At 40.8% G+C, this 19191-nt stretch overlaps 1 protein-coding gene across 2 annotated transcripts in view; it reads left to right on the top strand.

The window, feature by feature from the left end:
- The window catches only part of SLC1A2 (solute carrier family 1 member 2), an 87922-nt gene that overhangs the window by 44009 nt on the left and 24722 nt on the right, over window positions 1–19191 (top strand). For both annotated transcript variants that reach the window (XM_017741865.1, XM_017741866.1), the window contains 5 exons: window positions 9368–9507; window positions 10673–10825; window positions 11439–11689; window positions 15157–15316; window positions 18568–18694. In XM_017741865.1, the coding sequence (XP_017597354.1) occupies window positions 9368–9507; window positions 10673–10825; window positions 11439–11689; window positions 15157–15316; window positions 18568–18694 (831 nt within the window). Of the gene's footprint in view, window positions 1–9367; window positions 9508–10672; window positions 10826–11438; window positions 11690–15156; window positions 15317–18567; window positions 18695–19191 lie in introns of those variants that run through there.

Genomic DNA, 19191 nt, shown 5'->3' with positions numbered 1-19191 from the left:
TGTTACACATCTCCTCTTTTGCAACTTACTGCAAAAATTTCACTCTCTCATTGTTTCAAACACCTGGCTGTTATCCTGGTTGCTATGTCCCTATCTACCTGACATTTCCAAGGAGTTTCTAGGTATGGAGGTACATACATGTCTGTATAAAATACAATTATCTTCTTTCTAACAAAATCTCTGTGATTCAATGTGATCTGTTGTCTTCATGTGGTTTATAGTGCAGGGTTCCATGAAAAATGAACTCTAGTTCATGATCTCCCCATAGAGACTAATTCTCTTTTCCACACAACACACTATAAAATGCTTTATGAAATCTAAACTGCAAGTCAATAAACAAAATTGAACATAGGAAAAGACATTATCCATGCACTGCACTCTGTCTAAAGAGATTATTGAAAGCCATGTATGTGGCCATACGCAGGATGTGTGATTATGAATAGAAAAGAATTCCTGCCTGGCAGATCCATCATCTTTGCCTCTCTTTCTTATTGTTTAGATGTATTGCTGCAGCCCAGTTAATAAATAAGTCAATACATTAGTCAGTCAGACATTAAAAAAAGCCCAGGGGGGAAAAAAGTCTCTCTTCCACATGATATATTTGTGAAAAGACCTGGATAGATATGGAAAAAAGGATAATGCACTTGTTAAAAAATTGTGTCATGTTATACTTCGTTTTCCTTTGTTCCTGCTATCAAATGGCCTATAGACTACCCTCTCTCTACAGGACAATTAAGCTTCCTGAGCCAGATTTAAAAGCTGGAGAGAGTGTTTAAGGAAGCGTTTAATGAGTAGAAATCTCATGACAATTCTAATAGGGTTTTAAAAACGCAAACAAATGTAGCATAAATTTAAAGATTGCACACTCAGGTAGATCATGAAGAGTTGTTTTCTTAAATGATCTCATGGAACAATACTTTAAAAAAATCAGAAGAGACAGATGTAACTGGTAACTGATTCAGAGTAAGAAGTCAGGTCGTGCAGAACATTGTTCTTCTCAGGTTCAGTAAGGATGCTGCTGATCAGCTATTTAAATATGTAATTGTAGCATCATAGAACTATTTTGGTTGAAAAAGGCCTTTAAGATCATTGAGTCCAACTGTTAAACCTGCACTGCCAAATCCTCCGCCAAACCTTGTCCCTAAGTACCATATCTACACTAATTAACTCCAGGGGTGGTAACTCAACCACTTCCCTGGGCAGCCAGTGCTTTTTGGTGAAGAAATTTTTCCAAATATCTAATCTAAACCTGCCTTGGTGCAACTTGAGACCATTTCTCTTGTTTTATCCATAGTTGCTTGAGAGAAGACACCAACCCCCACCTGGCTACAGCCTTCTTTCAGGCAGTTCTGGGGGGGGGGTGGTAGGGTCACCCCTGAGCCTCCTTTTCTCCAGCCTTGACACTCTCAGCTCCCTCAGCCTCTCCTCAAAGGACTTGTGCTCTAAACCCTGTACCAGCTCAATTGCCCTTCCCTGGACATATTCCAGCACCTCAATGTCTTTCTTGTAGTGAGAGGCCTGAAACTGAACACAGTATTCAAGGCATGGCCTCATCAGTGCCAAGTACAGGAGGATAATCACTGCCCTGGTCCTTTGGCCACACTGTTCCTGATACAGGCCAGGATGCCATTGGCCTTCTTGGCCACCTGCGCATTGCTGGCTCATGTTCAGCTGCTGTTCACCAGAGCTCCCAGGTCCTTTTCAGCTGAGCATCTTTCCGGGTGCTTTCCCCCCAGCTTGTAGTGCTGTCTGAGGTTGTGATCCAAGGGCAGGAGCCAGCACTTTGTCTTGTTGAACCTCATACCATTGGCTTGGCCCATTGATCTGGCCTGTCCGGATTCCTCTGCAGAGCCTTCTGGCCAGCAGATCAGCTGACACCCGGCCTGGTGTCATTTGTGAGCTGACTGAGGGAGCACTCATCCACATCATTGATAAAGATGGCCCTCAGCTGGATTTAACTCCAGTCACCACCCTCTCTGGGCCCAGCATCCAGCCAGTTTTTAACCCAGTGAACAGTGCACCCATTTAGGCCATGAGAACTCAGCTTCTCCAGGAGGCTGCTGTGTCAAAGATTTTACTAAAGTGCATGTAGATGACATCCACAGCCTTTCCTTCATCCACTAAGTGGGTCACCTGGTCATAGAAGGATATCAGGTTGGTCAAGCAGGACCTGCCTTTCATAAGCCCATGCTGGCTGGGCCTGACCCCCTGGTTGTTCCGATATGCTTGTGATTAAACTCACTTATATGGTTATGTTAAACTCACAGAAGGTACAGTAAATGATAACTCAGAGGAAACAACATGGCTGTAAATTGTCCCAGAGATAAAAGTTCTTTTTCCTGCTGCGAAAAGGCCAGTTATGCTTCAAGGTGTTGCTTGTAATACCAGTCCCTAGGCCAAATCAGGCTCCATAGTAAATCTCCACTCAGAATTCATTAATTTCTTACAAATAAGAAAAAAACCTACATAATGCAGTAGAAGGGCTTAGTAGCAAGAAGCAGCTTAAAACCCTTATTAATGCAGACTGAGGCTTATGTTTCCCTTGCAGACTGAAGCTTATGTTACTCTTGTTTGTAGGAGTTTTGTGGGTTTGGTTTTGCACTTTTTTTATTTTTGTGCAGAAGCTGAGACCTGACCAGATTATTTTACTGATGTATAATGCAACATTTAACAACTGAACATCACATAGCAGGAGTGATGCCAAAGCTAGTGTATGTTTTGAACAATAAAAATATTTTAGCTGTTTCCCCTGCATGGCCTGTCATATTTTGGCTGTATATGATGAGCTTTACCAGCTCCAGTGGGGTCTGAAAAATAAATCTAATCTAAGAAATGAAACCCCCAAACTATAGCACATGGCATGGCATGGCATAGAGGAACGATACAGTCCCCTAAATTGAGCTATATTGTCTTCCTAAAGAAGTTTAGCATCTGTTGCCATGATATAATTAATTTAAGCAGCAGACAACACTATTGGAATTCAAACTAGAAGTTTCTTGATGAACTCATGCTTGAGCCCTAATTTCACAAGAGTTGTGACAAACAGTTTGGACTCCTTACATCCAGCCAGTGAAATCCCTTTTGTCCTGGTGATGTTCCATAAGTTTTCCTAGTCACTCGTGTTTTATTTAGCAACCAGAGTGCACCCTTTCCCACACATGAGACAGGAGTAAGCTGATCATGTGGGGTGGAGCAGGTCCATACTCCCTCTCCTTGCCATGAACACAGCATGTAATCTTTAATAATCAGTGTTGTACTGTCTCTCCAGGGAAAGGAGAAGAGATACAACCCAGATCCAAGATTTGCTGCAAGCCAGTATTCTTCAGGGCATATTAAGCTCTCATTTACTCCCATGTAATCCCACTGATTGCTAGGAGGAGCTCTGTCAGTGAGGAATCACGAAGGTTACTGTCCACCAAACGTCATCATACCATTTTTGCCACAGCTTTTCAGCTCCAACTACGTTTGAACCACTTGTCTGAGTACTAGGAAATTGGTACTAGACAAGATTTGCAGCCCATTCACTTTTTATTCTGAGGTCAAAAAAGCTGATTGAGCTTTCTATCCCTCCTCTTTTTTTCTTCTTTCATTAAGAACAGCCCTTCTAGGAACAATTGGACTTCTATAGCTGCTGTTTACTCATTGCTTCAGAAGAGACCAGTGCTTGGTTTGACAACAAACATATAGCTCAAGAGATGTTCTTAGACCCTGATCTTAAGCCTGTCTGTCCAAGGTTGTTTTCCCAAGAATGTCTCTTGATAGCTAGGTTGAAGTAATTGCTACAAAACAAAGCAGACTTTTATACTGAGAATACCTGCTTGGTTAATTGACAGAGCTGAAATACCTTGAACAGAATAAGCATGGTCTCTGTTAATTTACCTTGTCCCCAGCATCTGTTTTCACTAGCCTTGTTATGGTCTTTGCCTACATTTTTCATTGAAATGAAAATTTTTTTCCCCTCTAGTCTGTAATCTAGATTTATGCCAAGCTGGGGGAGTATTTGGGAGATGGAGCGTTCTTTCCCTGTAACTGACTGAAAAGGGCATTGTCACTCAAGCACTGTGTAAATCATTAATGCTTAATTTTTGTGAGGAAAGGAGCTATATTTGGTAGCCAAGGAAAAGCAAGCAGTTCCCCCCAGCCTTTTAGTCCTACAAGCTTCAGTGTGAATACAAGAAAGAAACATATATATATATATATATATACACATATACATTAATAGATGTTTCTTTACATGGAAAAAGAGCAAATTTGAGTGAAAATAGTATCTGCTGGTGGAAAAGTCAACAGTCAATATATAGGAAGAGGTATAGAGAGCAGACTATCCCAGAGAGAGCTGAGAGAAAACCTAAGGAAAATGTTTGGAGGAAATAGGAACAAAAAGTAGCAGGGACCTTGGTGCTTTAATAAATGATTTTCCTGCATTTTGACACATTATGTGTAGTAACCAGCAAGAGAAACAGACTACAGCCTAAAAAGTGCAGATAAATAGATTATCTCATAGAGCACTGTATATCTGACATGCAAAACTACCTGTAAATATTTAGATAATGTAAATTCAAATGTTTATGGACAGATTTTTTTTCCTGTACCTTGTGCATACTGTGAAGATGAGGGACAGTAGCTAACCTTTTGGTTATTCAGGCAAGAGATTGTTTCTTTGCTTAAAAGGGAGTAAAGTTGAAGTTTAATTCTGATACTAAGTTCTGTTAATGCACTTATGTATCACCCTGCCAGGGTAAAGCATATTTGAAATGGGTAAAAATATAGACTTGGTTCACTTTGGGACAGTTTTATACCCTACTAAGGTGAATACAAATCAAATCTCCTGGGCTCAAAGGAGTTTCTCTCTTTTCTAGGGAAAAGTGCTGCCTCAAAAGGGAGAAGGGTAGGTGACACTGAGCTAAGCAGAACATTCTACTAAATGATTCAAAAGCTCTTCGTATGTGATGCTTGTTATGATCTGCTGTTTCATGTGACTACTTGGCTACTTATTTTCCAATATTTGGTTCATTTTTCATAAATCCTGTCAATGTTTTTAAGCATCTGTAGTTAGCAGTAAATATTATCGTCTTTGAAGGTCTCGGTGCATATGAGTTCTCCGTGGACCCGTCTTGTAGCTTAGCTGTTTGGCTGCTTGTCACAATGACATAAGAAAATAATGAACAGAATTAATTTAATGTCTGTATGTTCTGGCCTCAGTGGAGTTAGACTATATGTTTTGGTCGGATGGGTTTCAGATAAGCATTCAGAATGGGCTCTTTGTTTTAATAGCCATAGAAGCTCAGCACAATGGAACAATGATTTATTTAACTAAGGTAATAATTTGCATGTTTGAGAGATCACAGCTGCTAAAAGGCATTCTTCACTGTTTTGTGATACTTACCTGTGTACAGAGGTACCATTAACATTGAGATTAAATTAGTGGTGTTCAGTTGTGCAGCAGGGCCTCTGGTTGTTGGTACTCTTCTGGCTTTGTACTTGAGTACAGCACTGCCTGTGAACTGGGGTGTAGTCGAGCTCCACTCTGTCATGCATTCATTTTTTTCCATCAGCATGAAAATCTGAAGCAGAAGAAAGCCTTATTCGTGTTTAAGTCCCTTCCCTGCATGCTTTAATATGGCACTGTGGCCTTCAGGGTATGGAGAAAGCTGTGCATGCGAGCGTGCAGTATCAGAGGGAGATGGCAGAGGAGTAGGACAGATTCATGGGGATCTGGTTTGTAGGACCCATACTCTGCCCTGACTTACATCTGTGCATCTCCATGGACTTCAATAGGCACTTCTTGCAGTCGTGTCATTATGTGACTGCAGGTTTCAGGTGCAAAAATTCTGCATTCTCCTGGAGCTGAATATCATTTACAAGATGCAAATAGAGGCACAGAACCAGTGCAAGGAAGATGTCACAGTCCATAAGACAAGAATTAATTTCCATGACTCTGAGATAAACAGATTTTCCTCTTCTAGTAATTGGATAGAAAATTTCTGTTGCAAAGTTTGGATTTTGTCATGTGCTACACAAGAAGCTTCTCTTATCCTTCACAGAAAGTTCATATTTCACTATTTTTTCTCCTCCTCTCCTCCCATAACATAGTCAAAAGCCCAGAATAATACTTCCTCTCTGGTCCAGTGATAAATATTTTGTTGCTGAGAGCAGGGCTAATTCCTTTATGGTACCATTTTTTGTGTTCTGATATTCATCTGTCATCCCTTTTTGTAACATGAGTGCACAGTTAGTATATTTTCCTACTGTGTCTTTTTCTTTAAAAACCCCATACTCATCAGAATTTCAGCCTATGCTGAAGGATCACTTACAATCTTGAAGTGATGGAGAGTGTAAAACTTCGAAAAGTGGAAAAGGTTCCAGGAAACCAAACACAAAGTAGCCCAAAGTAAAATCATCAAGTACTTCGGTTTACTGATCCATTGCAGTTCCGCCCAATTATTTACCAGTGAGCAAGACTCCAAGGTTCTCTTTTGAATTAATTTCAGCTGTCCATATTTCAAAGTTTCTGAGCAATATATAATTAATGTGTAGTGAACAATAGGTCAAAACAAGTTCTATATTCATGTTTGGAATGCAAGTGAAACTAGTTGTAATCCCCAGTTGCAAAGTTTGGATCCCAAGTTCCTTGGGTTTTTGGCGCACTTCTGCCAGTGATTTCATGGCTTAGGCGCCCATGTGCATGAAAACTGCAGACACTGTCTCATCTTTCTTGTAATTCCTCAAGTCACTCACATTATCCCCTGGCTAATCCTTATGTCTCTCTGATACTTGCATTGGTAAGTCTTCAAGAAGTAGGCAAGCCTCACATTTGAGCTGTCAGAATGTGCACTAGTATTCTTTGTTATTTCACCACCAGCAGCACATTTTGTTGTGACCACTGCTGCGAAATATTTTTTAAATTGCAGAATAAAAATTGCAACACTTGGAGGGGTTTTCCCCTTAAAAGAAGAAAGAATATTCTCTAATGCATTTTCAAATGGTGCTATTTTTTTAACCATGAAGTGTATTAGAAAGAAATGCAATTTTAATTTGAAAGGGAAAATTGTAGAAATATTTGCATCAAAATGACTGGATTCTTATTACAAGTCTAATAACTTTTTGTTGAGAAATTTTGCAAAGACACAAGCTGTACATTATTAAAAAAAAGTTTTGATTCATTGGAAATGGCTCAGTACTGAGAACACTGAAACTTTATCTATCTTTTCAGACCTGTTTGAGGTCTGTAAACCTCAGTCTTCTGTTGTAGAGGAAAATTTTCTAAAATCTTGTCCTAATCTGGCATAAGACCAGATCTCAAAAAGTATAGTTTCCTTGATAATTAAAATTTTGTTCTTTACCTATTTCTCATATTTAAATAGACAGCCTTAACTTTTAGGAGAAATGTCTGATTCATAGTAGTATTTTTGGTATTTTTTTCCAAGACATTTTAATATTTTGTATATAAAAAGGGAGTCTGTTGCTACCAATTTCTCAGGTGTTGAGAAAGTTAGAGGCATGACTTTTGCAGTCCTGCACTCATGTATGTATCACTTTGTGTTGGGTTTGCATGGCCTGCTTTTGGTAACAGGGGAGCCACAGGGGTGGCTCCTGTGAGAAGCTGCCAGAAGCTTTGACCGTGACCAGAAGCTTCTCCTGTGAGAACCTGCCAGAAGCTTTGACCGTGTCCAGCAGAGCCAATCCCTGGCAGCTCCAAAGATGGATGTGCCGCTGGCCAAGGCTGGGACAATCAGGAATGGTGGTGATGCCTCTGTGATAACAGATTTAAGAAAGAAGAAAAAAAACTTACTGCTCAGATGTAATTATGGCCAGAGAAGAGTGGGGTGAGAACATGTGAGAAGAACAGCTCTGCTGACACCAAGGTCAGTGGAAAAGGAGGGGGAGGAGGTGCTCCAGCCACTGGAGCCGAGGTTCCTCTGCAGGCTGTGGTGCAGACCATGGTGAAGCCGCTGTGCGCCTGCAGCCATGGGGATCCACGGGGATGCAGAGATCCACCCGCAGCCCATGGAGGAGCCCCATGCCAGAGCAGGTGGATGCTTGAGAGGAGGCTGTGAGCCCGTGGGAGACCTGTGGAGAGAGGGGCTGTGTACCCATTTTGAGGCAGTCTGTCCTTGAAGGACTGCACACCATGGAAGAGTGACCCACACTGCAGCAGTTTGAGGAGGACTGTCTGCCTGTGGGAGTGACTCATGCTGCAGCAGCTCTGGCTAGACTACAGCTCGTGGCATGGAGCCATGCTGGACAAGTTCGCAGAGAACTGTCTGCCATGGGAGGGACCCCATGGTGCAGCAGGGGAAGGACTCTTCTCCCTGGGCAGCGGGAGAAACTTCGGCTGACAAACTGACCATAACCCTCATTTCCTGTCTCCTTGCATCACTGGGGTAGGAGGGAGGGGTGGCGGGAAAGTGTTCTTAAGGACTTACTTTTACTTCTCGTTATCCTGTTCTGATTTTGTTAGTAATAAATTTAATTCATATCCCCAAGCTGAGCTTGTTTTGCCCATGTTGGTATTTGATGAACAATCTCTCCCGGTCCGTATCTCAACCCATGAGCCCTTTGTTAAATTTTCTCTCCCTTGTCCAGCTGCAGAGGGGAGTGAGCGAGCAGCTTTGGTGGGTACCTGGCATCCAGCCAGCATCAACCCACTACACACTTCCTCAAATATAAACCAGAGTTAGTAAAAAAACTTTTTCCTCTAACCACGGCCAATTCAATGAAACCAAAGGTTTTCTTGGGAAATGCATAGTTTTCTGACCAATTTTCAGTGGCGGTTGTTCAAGTCTCATTACAGCCAAGTTAAAAGTATTCTCTTGACTTCAACATTCTGATTATATTACAATAAAATGTTAATGTTTAAATTAACGTTTTCAAAAGATTAAGCAAAATGTTCTTGAATGCTTTGTTTTGCAAATAAATCCTAATGTTTAAACTATTATCCTCAGGTGGAATTAAATAAGATAATAAAATCTACATTTTTCTGCTAATAGAAACTTTGTTCTTCAGCTGTCTCTCCTGCTTAAGTAAACAGCCATGGTCTTTAGAGAAACTGAGTTTTCTATCTCCACACCAGTACCTTAGTCCATGAAACATCTGGGATTATATGTCCAGTGAATTAATTCTGATTGTATATCTACCATTTGAGAAATAACCACAAAAAATACTGCGAAGGCTACACCTTCAGAAGGACACACCATTGCCATTTCAGAGACTTCTTTGGAGCAGTAAATATGCAGTGTTTATGAAATGTGGGAGGTGGTGGAATATGCGTCAGATTCCCCAGTTATATATGATGGAAGTAATCCAGACTTTCCCTTTTGGCATCTTGTGCTATAACTTCTACTTGATTTTTCACTTTTTATTCTAGTGCCAACAATATGCCTAAGCAAGTAGAAGTCCGGATGCATGAAAGTCATTTAAATCCAGTGGAGCACAGATCCAGGAACATATGTGTGCAGTTCTGCCAGTCCCTCCACAGGAATCTGCTCCTGACTCTTACTGTCTTTGGTAAGCTGCATCTGCTGCTCTGGACACTCCGTGTGTATCTGCATTTGCTCCTGTGGCACCACAGCCTCTGTGGTCTTCAGCTGTTCCAGCTGAACAGCCAGAGAGTAAATAGGATGCCCATGGGCACTGCTTGTGTAGTTCAGGTGAGAAAGGTTCTCCTGACACAACACAGAGCAAATCCATACCACTGAGGCACATTCTGTGTCTGGTTTGGAAGGGAGTGTGATTTAAACCCCTAGGCCAGTCAGGTCAGTGTCATTCAGGAGAACTGAATGTGCTACACCTTTTTTCTCTCACTGATTTGGGGGGAAAAAAAAAACAACAAACTTCTCGAATTTTCCTTTTACCTCTCAGTTTACACTTCACTGGTTTTAAGGTTTCTCTTCCCTCTCTGTAGCTGTAAGCCAACGCTCCATGATCTCATCCTGAATATTGCCTCTGGCTTTAGCAACTTCCAAATACGGAACAGTTTGACATTTTATTGTGGTTCACGGGCTCTTTGCCTGTTTCTTTTTCACTGAAAGCCCAACAGCCATATGCAGCAAATTTGTAGACATACTCTTGTTACTGTTTGAAAAACCGGCTGCAACTGGTCTTGAGCTGCAAATTTCATGTCCATATTTTCAGCCTGCAAAACCCCATACTGCTGCAGTGTTTGCCTTGAATTGTCTTTTAAAGGTGTACCTGATGCTGTCCAAAGAAAAAGTTTTAAATACACATACATTTTTCATTGTATCAAAGAGATACTTCATAGTCAGAGATGCTGCAGATCACAACACAAGCTTTACTATCAGGTTTTATTACACTTGGGACTTGGGCTTCTGATCAGGAAAAAAAAGGCATCCTGGATGTAAAATAAAATAACCTGTCCAAAAAGATCATGTTATGAAAGTAGACATGGCCTTTTTTTCTCCTAATCTGTGCTTTAACAGCCTCAATCCTGAGAGGGAGGTTTAAGTTTTATCACTTTAGAAATCCACATAAATGATGAAGGGTTTGGTTGTGATTTGAGAACATCAGCACAAAGAGAAGAATGCAGAGCATCAAAAAAAGGAATAATACATGAGCTGTAAGAATCAAGTTTTCTTCAAAGATAGGTGGAGTATTTCACATCTGGCAGTTTCTCCCAATACCCACCTGCTCCTTTTTTTTGTTCTTCTTCCAGGTGTTATCCTGGGTGCGGTGTGTGGGGGTCTTCTTCGGCTAGCAACACCTATTGACCCTGACATCGTCATGTTAATAGCCTTCCCGGGAGATATACTTATGCGGATGCTAAAAATGCTGATCCTCCCTTTAATTATCTCCAGTTTAATCACAGGTAAGATCCATTAGCCATAAATACTTTAAGATGCTTTCTACAGATATCACCTGGTTTGCATTTTGTTATGTAGGAAGAATAATGGTGTGATCCTGTCAGCATTTTGCAGTTGCAGTGTGTATTTCAGAGTTAATTCCTGAATGACTTGGTTGGCTTTATTATGTATATTGTCCAGTGAATTTATTTGCAAACACATGTGCACATGCTACTGTCAGAAATTTCTTAATGTGCTGTTTGATCTAATTTCTGGATGGGACCTTACAAATAAAATGGCATGACGTTAGTGAGTCTAGCCTTCTTGAAGGTGTGGTGTCAGCTAGACCATGACCAGTGTGCAGAAGTCAAGGGCAAAAGATGGTAGAGATCTTCTCTATTTTTCAGTGTTTCAATTAGATGGAGTTTTAAATGCTTCTCTTTAAATTATTAGCAGTAGACACTGCACACAACTGGAGGGAGAAGCATCAGTAACCTGTCCAATGGTGAAAACATCCGAGGGATGAAAGTAGGCACCCACAGGAAGTCATTAAACTTTGAAAATTACAAAGGATTTTATTTTATAATTATTGGATTGGGTATTGAGTGTCAATGTTTGCTTTTTCTTAAACACCTGCAGGACTGTCTGGATTAGATGCTAAAGCAAGTGGCCGCCTGGGGACAAGAGCCATGGTCTACTACATGTCCACCACTATTATTGCTGCTGTGCTGGGTGTGATTCTGGTTCTGGCCATCCATCCGGGGAATCCGAAACTCAAGAAACAGCTTGGTCAAGGGAAGAAGAATGATGAAGTATCTAGTCTGGATGCCTTCTTGGATTTGATCCGAAACTTGTTCCCTGAAAATCTGGTTCAAGCATGCTTTCAGCAGGTAAGTCCTTCTGCTCCTTGGTAATATTCTTTACATCTTTTACTTGCCAGGGTTGTCTGCAGAGTTAATGTCATTATTTAGGTTAATCAGAGAAATGATATAAAGAGGAATACAGGTCTAAAGTCTTGAGCAAGTAAATGAAAGAACATTATTTATAGCTGCCTTGGTTTATCCTGTAGTTATTATTTAAATTATTTTTTTAAAAAAAGTTTATTTTGTTATGAAGTAAACTTTAATTTTCTCCATGCTTTTCATACATTATCTATGGTCATGAATGCTGGCTTGGTCTTTCACCCAGGTTGAATTTTAACTTGGCTGTTAGTTACAGAGATGATGGTTCTGCAATGCCCTGTTTGGAATATATGGATGATCTTCATTCCAGCTCGTTGCCAAAAATGTAGCCCAAGCCCCAACCTCTCATAACCTCTATTGCTGTGTTAGAGTCCGGATGAAAATAGAAAATAAATGAAAATTTCCAGTGGGGAAAATAGATCCAAAGGGCTGACCCACCTACAGGTGGCTCCATTTCACCAGTTTTGGAGCATGCTGGGAAGGAAGGATGCTTGCACAATGTGCTGCTTGCTCTGTAGGGAGATAATTTTGTCTGAAAACTTTTCACCAGTGCTTAATCAAAATACCTTGACTTTAAGAGGTAAAATAAATGAAAAACATACATTTCCTAATTTCTACTTAAGCAGATTTCTAAGCTGCTTTTTCCTCCAACTGAATTGTTTGAAAGTAATGCAAATAGGTTTTTTTGGGGTTGGGGTTGTTTTTTGATGTAACAGGATTTGTTGCCAAACTTGTTCTTAAGTGTTCCTGTGTGAAATGGCATGATAGCTTGTGCTGTGGTTATGGCCAAAGAATAAAGTAAAGAGAAGAGGGGGAAGGGAGTAGAGGCCATGGGAGAGTGGAAGAATGGAGGGTAACCTAAACTGCCAAAAGCCCTTGGATTGCTTCACTTCTTACATGGACTTCCACATAAAAACACATAATCCTTTGGGATTTAGAAAGAGAACAGTCTCAATATTTCCAAATCATCATGGGAATGTCAGTCGTGGTCAAACTGTTGGTGGCTAAACATCACATGTAATGCAAAATGTATTTTTGCAAAACTGAGTGAAGGAAAGCAGGGTGCTTATGTTTCTTCATCCTCTCCCTCATTTGAATTGTGGAAGAGAGGAAAATTCAATTTCTGGTCAATTGAAAATGGTCAATTATTTTGACAAAGGGGCAAAAAACAGAAAAAATAAGAATTAAGCTACCTGTGTCAGATAGTTTTTTTTATAACATTAATCTTATTTTTTCAGTGTTACTGAAATGTTCAGGTTTCTTCACTAGTTATGGATCACCAATTTCACCAATTGTTTTGAAATGTAGTTAAAAAAAAAAAAAATCTGAGCTTTTTGGATTCAGTGTTTGACTTCAGCAGATTCCAGACTAATTTCTAGTGAAAACCTTTGCCATAAAGCCACATTTCATTTGTGAAGTGTGACTAGATGGAACTTGTGCTTCTGTTAGCCCTTAACTCCTCTGTAAGGAGCTGGGCTTTACTTTTCTCTCTCTTTAGAAGGAAAATTACCTTCTTTAATGGTGTCAGCATATATTTTCTTTCCTACATTCATATAGTCTCTCTCCATAGACACTCAGAGTTTCCAGGTAGCCTTAGGAGGAAGAAACGTTTTGCAGTAATGCTGCAAAGAGTGGTTCTGAAAGGTGCACAGCAATGGTGCTGTACAGTGTGAGGGGAGTTCTCTGTGTCTTCCATTGCCACCAGGCAAAACACAGTGAGGAGATTCATGAGCAGCTTTGGAACTGTTCATTTGCAAACTGGACTGTGAGCCATCATGAGATTTCAGTCTTTCCTGAAGTTTAGCATGGTCCACAAGAAAGTTTAAATTTATAATGAAAATTGCTATTCCCGCAGACAGAAGATTTTATGTGCCGTGAAAAACCATGGGATTATCTGTAAATATGACTATACCATTTAAACAGCTTTCTAGTCTCAGATGTGTCAGAATATAAGCTTTATGTCATACTCAGCATTTTTAGAGACTGTGGCCTTGTGCAAAGGACTTCCGAGGATCTTTGAATTAAGTGATTGTAGTGGAATTTGTGAGTGAAGAGTCTCATGTTTTAAGTTTAATTTCCATTACTCAATGCTTACATTCTGAATACCTCACATAAAAAACTGTGTTGATAACATCCCTCAGATAAAATTTAACTCTGAAAAAAGTAGGCATGCAAGAATGTTAGATGGTTTCAGGACAACTGAAGAGTTTCTCATGCAAAGTTACGTAGGTTTTCTGTCTATATCCTCCTCTCCAGATTTAGGCAGCAGGTTTTAGAAAGAGAGATGTAAGGTATTTTAAAACCATAAGGCTTTAAACCATATGGATCAAATATGGATCATCATCTATAGTACTACAATGTCCATGTCAACAGGAAAGAGCTGCAAATGCTCTTTGAAAAGCTAATGCACATTTTCTGTTACCGTGCTAAAAGGTGTTTGTAGGAGCAAGGGAAGTAGGGAGCAGGTGGGAAAACATGTCACGCCAGTCATAGCTTCCAAACTGTTTTACCTGTCCCAGGACCATGAAGAGGTGGAAAAAGGTCAAGGTGTGAAGTGGGAGGAAAACATCCCTTCTAAAAGCTGTTGCTTTTAGGGAGATCACAGATCTCTTTTTCCAGTCCCTCCTCCCTTTTTTCCTAGCTGTAAACTCAAGCTCACTTCTCCTCCTACCACTCCTTCCCAGCTTTCCCTTTACCCTGCCTTTCATGTGCCAGGAGGGGTCCAAATGCATTCAAAAGCTGATACCTTCTTTTTTTGAGGTGGTCAGATTTGTATCTGGCAGCATTGGTAATTTTTCTGTTATCTATCACTCAAAATCTTTTAATTAGAGACCTCAGGGGACTGTGTACATTCCATTTTGAGCTATTGCAGTCAAGAGCTCAAAAGGTGTAAGAGAAGTGTTGGAAATGTCCTAAATTTTTGATTCAAGTTAACCATCAAACTGGGATGACTTGAGCTGGACAGACTGTCCTGAATTACAAGCCTTACTGCAGAGTTGCTGCCATAACTGATCTTAGAGGCACTTGCCTTTTGGTGTTAAACAAATGGTATCAACCTGTAACACACAGTCTGGGAAGCATCCTTTGTGAACTGCCCGGCCAAAAGAACTATCTGTAAAATGTTTCATTGTAGTGATAAAAAACATGCATTTACCATACTTTTCACACTAGAGTAATGAGGAAGACCCCCAGGACTTTGTAGCACTTAGAACTGTTGAAAAATAAACTTAGTTTTGGAAGAAGGGTAAGAGGCTGTGGAATGCATGTCCAATCCTTCAAAAATATAGCTCCCTGGAATTTCAAGTGAAGACTGTTTTTATTATTATTTCCTTATCTACCATATGGATTGCATTCAGTCTGTTTCCATTCTCATGCTCCCTTCTTATTGCCTTCAGATACAAACTGTCACCAAGAAAGTGCTGGTGCCACTACCTGTTGAAGAGCCACCTAATGTCACTGATTCTGCTATTGCTATGGTGAATGAGACAGCACCACCTGAAGCCCAGATGGTCATTAAGAAAGGACTTGAATTTAAGGATGGCATGAATGTCCTGGGTAAGAAAATTTTCTGCCTGTCAAATATGTACCTCATATGTATGTCACAGCTTTTTGCTGTGGCTAAGTGTAGTCAGTGTTGTCCAATCTGCTCTTCAGTGCACGTTTAGTCTCTCCAGATAATCGCCAAATGTTATCACCTACTAGGTGTCCTGTCCATTGGTCTCTGAGATACCACAGAAACCAGCAAGTGAATTGTTCTGGATTGGCAACTTTGTGGTTATGAATTGGAGTACAGTGGCAAAGCATGTAGGAGGTACCAAAACCCTGCCCCTGCTCAGCCTCGTTCCCATTGGTTGGTTTGTGTTCCCTGCACGGGCAGAAGGACCCTTGGTCCCGTGACTGGAACAGTTCCTCGGCAGAGCTCCGGCCATGCGGCTGGAGAAATAAACATCTCTCTGAAACATCTAGCAAGAATCTGTCTGTCCGTATATATTTCCTTTCCACGGGACTCCTGGTTTGATATATGCGTGTTGCAGGATCCCCACTGCAACACCAAAAATATCCTTTCATCCTAGAAGAAGCTGACCTAGGCTAATACTAATGTGTATTGGCAAAACAGTATGGGGGAGAGCTTCAAGAGCCAGTGCTTCACACACCCCCTGATGGAGCTGAGCTAAGTTGTTTCCAGTGGTGTCTCGGGTGTGCTGAACTAATTTGGCTTGAGGCAGAGCTTGAAGTGAGAGGTGGAGTGTGAACCACACCACCCAAGAAAAATCCCAGAAAGACTTGACACATTTCTGAGTCACAGCTCCCTCCTCCTTTCATCTTGGCTGCTGACCTTTACCAGCTGCAAATGCCATCATGCCATCTTGTCTGGACAAGCCAGCAAGTGGAGGTGGTAGGAAAACTTTGCCTATCTCCCACCCTTTCCTGAAGCAACTATTCAGTCTGGGGTGGGGGCACATGAGAAACAAACATCTTCCACACCACTTCTATTTTCTCTTCTGTGTCTAGAATCCCTGTTTTGTCAGCCCAGAGAGGAGTGCTCCTCCTTCAACTCCTTGCTTTCTGCATGTGGGTGAAGTCAGTCACAGATTAGCTCTCAATTTGTAGCCTCACACCTACGCTCAAAGATGCTCTGTGACAGCACGTCCACAAGGCGGAGGCTGACACCTCTCTGTCTATCGGTGTTGTCCTCAAAGTGGGACAGTATGTTGGGCTACCTAATCCCCTGCTTTCTCTCACCACTGGGCCATAACCTTTGAAGGGCAAATGGCCTCTTACAGGTGCTGAACAGCTCCTGCTGACACAGTGGCTGCTGTGTCTGCAGACCTTCTTGAGGTGTTGGTGAGTTGAGTGGCTGCTTTGCTTAGATATAGCGGAGAAGATAGCATCTATAAGCTGATCTTGTTTTTCTGTGAAGCAGCCTGCTCTACAAGAGCCTTGTATCCTGCCTGCCTTCATGGCTCTCATTCCATTCAACATCTGTGGGCAGAGAAGCCACTTTCAGAGTTGCAAGTTGGCATTTTGCACCATGAATGAGGCAGCAGCTCAGTGCCAGTGCTGTTACCCTCACCTGCTTTTTTCTCTCCTGGAATTCTGCTTATGCATTAAAATGAAACAGTTGTTCTGATGTGAGAGATGCATTACATTTAATGCTGGGCTTGTTTTGTGCAGGCTCTGTCATGGATAAGAAAAGATCTAGAAGCCTGAATACAATTCCTGCAGAAAAGAAATATGCTGGGAAATTTGGTGTGGTGTTTTGACCAATGACTCTCAAATGTAGAGTTTTTTGGGTTGGTTTGGTATGGTTTGATTTGGAATGAAGAAGTGAAGATGTTGTGGGAATTTCCATCCAGTTTGAAAAAGCTGTACAAGCCAGGCAAATTCCTGCAAATAGGAACCAATCTGACTCTCATGAGTAACATAACAGCTCATTTGGAATTAATGAACAAAACTACCTATTAACATTTTCTAATGCAGATTCTGAATTCCAGGAAGTAACTCGGTCTTTGAAAAGCTTTTCATCATTTCTCTACGCTCTGCAGCACACAAACATATGCTTCACTTCCCTATTCAACTGACTCAACAAAGATAGCTTGGTCCTAAAGAATGACTTTGTATCCAGGAAATTAGATTAAAAAAAAAGAAGAAAAATCTGGTTGCTAAACCCAGTGTGAAGATACGGGACAGCCTGTCTTTTCCCAGGGTACTGGCAGCTCAGATTCCCTTATCTTTGAATGCTTTTGTGTCCCAGTAAGTTTTTCCATAGGAATTTCCCAGATGAGTTTACACATTTGTTGAATACTGGACTCATATCATGACTGAAAATTTAGCCTCGAAGGATCACTGAAGATTCAAACCATCTGTCAGTATCAGTTAATAATCCAACTCTGGACACTGAAAATTGCTGGATGGAAAAGGTTAGCATTGAAGAAATAGCTCCAAAGTAATCCATGACAGATGCATCAGTTGTTTTTTCACACTGATAGTCCAATACTCCAGATAATCACACCTCAGCATTTACATTTTGGAGCCAAGTGTTACCCAGATTGAATGCTACGATTTTGTATCCACTGATAGCCTTTTCAGTGAGGTTAATCTGCTTATTGGCAGTTCTGTGATCAAGTGAAAAACCCACCTTCTCCTCCCACCTTCTTCATTTACTTCTGCCTTCTGCATTTAAGAGGAATACTCCTCACCTGCAAAAGTTCTAGGCTACTTTTGCCTTTCCCTGCACTCCAGGACTGATTGGTCTGTAGGCTGAATCTGTCAAGGCACTTTTGTAAAGCCTGAGAAAATTCCTCTTGGTTCCTAGCAACTGTTTTAACAAGAGAGTTATGGTGCAGCACTGTGTTCCCTTTCCCATTTACCAGAGCTCATGAGGTTTCTAGTAGCTGCATGGCACTGAGAAGATTATTGTATATGTACTTTTTTGATGATCAGATCAATTCAGGGAAAAAAACCAACAAAACCGTAGTTGGGCTGTGAAACTGGAATTTAGTAAAACATTGAAGAATCAAAGTTGTTCTGAATTTGATCATGGTAGTTCAGCATTAGTACATATTAAAAAGACCCAAGACATTTGTAATACCCTATAGTTCTGAAATCCTGTGCCATGTGCTCTAGGATGGCCCTGCTTGAGCAGGGAGGTTGGACAAGACGACCCACTGTGGTCCCTTCCAAATTTACCTAAACTGTGATTCTGTGCTTCTGTGAAATCTGGATTAGCAGATAGTATCAAGACATTGACTAGGTGCAAAAACTTCCTAAAAGCCTTCTTTTTGTCTTGCAATTTTTCCCAATAGGTTTGATAGGATTCTTTATTGCTTTTGGCATTGCTATGGGGAAAATGGGAGAACAGGCCAAGATGATGGTGGATTTCTTCAACATCCTGAATGAGATTGTAATGAAGTTAGTAACTATGATCATGTGGTAAGTTTGTAGTTCTGACTTACAGCACAAAAAGATTATTTTTAAAAAGCCCTCTTAAAACCTTAATATAATGATGCCAGTTTGTTGTTAAAGAGTGTAATTAAATAGTTGACTGTTTAAAGCCTTGAAAGGTATATTAGAACCACAGCAGCATTATTTCTATTTGGTCAGGATTACTTAGGACCTAGTTTGAAACATTTCTGAAGATTCTGTTCTTTGTGTACTGAAATACAACACATGCATGTACCAGCAAAGGCCTTCAAAAGCCACATTGATTATGGAAGTTCATAGGAGGACACCTAAGCAAGCAAGAATGCCCCACATAAGAACATCCCAGTCTTCCTGGGAGGTTAGCATAATCCCAGGGTATTACCTAGGAGGTATAATTACAAAAAAAGCCTTGAGACACACTTTATTCACTGTCTTCTTTAGTAAAAATACTTTACCATCTAGTAAAATTACAGTAGTTTTCAGTGATGTGTAATCCCTTCACCCAT

Source organism: Corvus brachyrhynchos, unplaced genomic scaffold (assembly GCF_000691975.1).
Source record: "Corvus brachyrhynchos isolate BGI_N302 unplaced genomic scaffold, ASM69197v1 scaffold115, whole genome shotgun sequence".
NCBI lineage: Eukaryota > Metazoa > Chordata > Aves > Passeriformes > Corvidae > Corvus > Corvus brachyrhynchos.
This window is presented reverse-complemented; position numbering and strand designations above follow the sequence as displayed.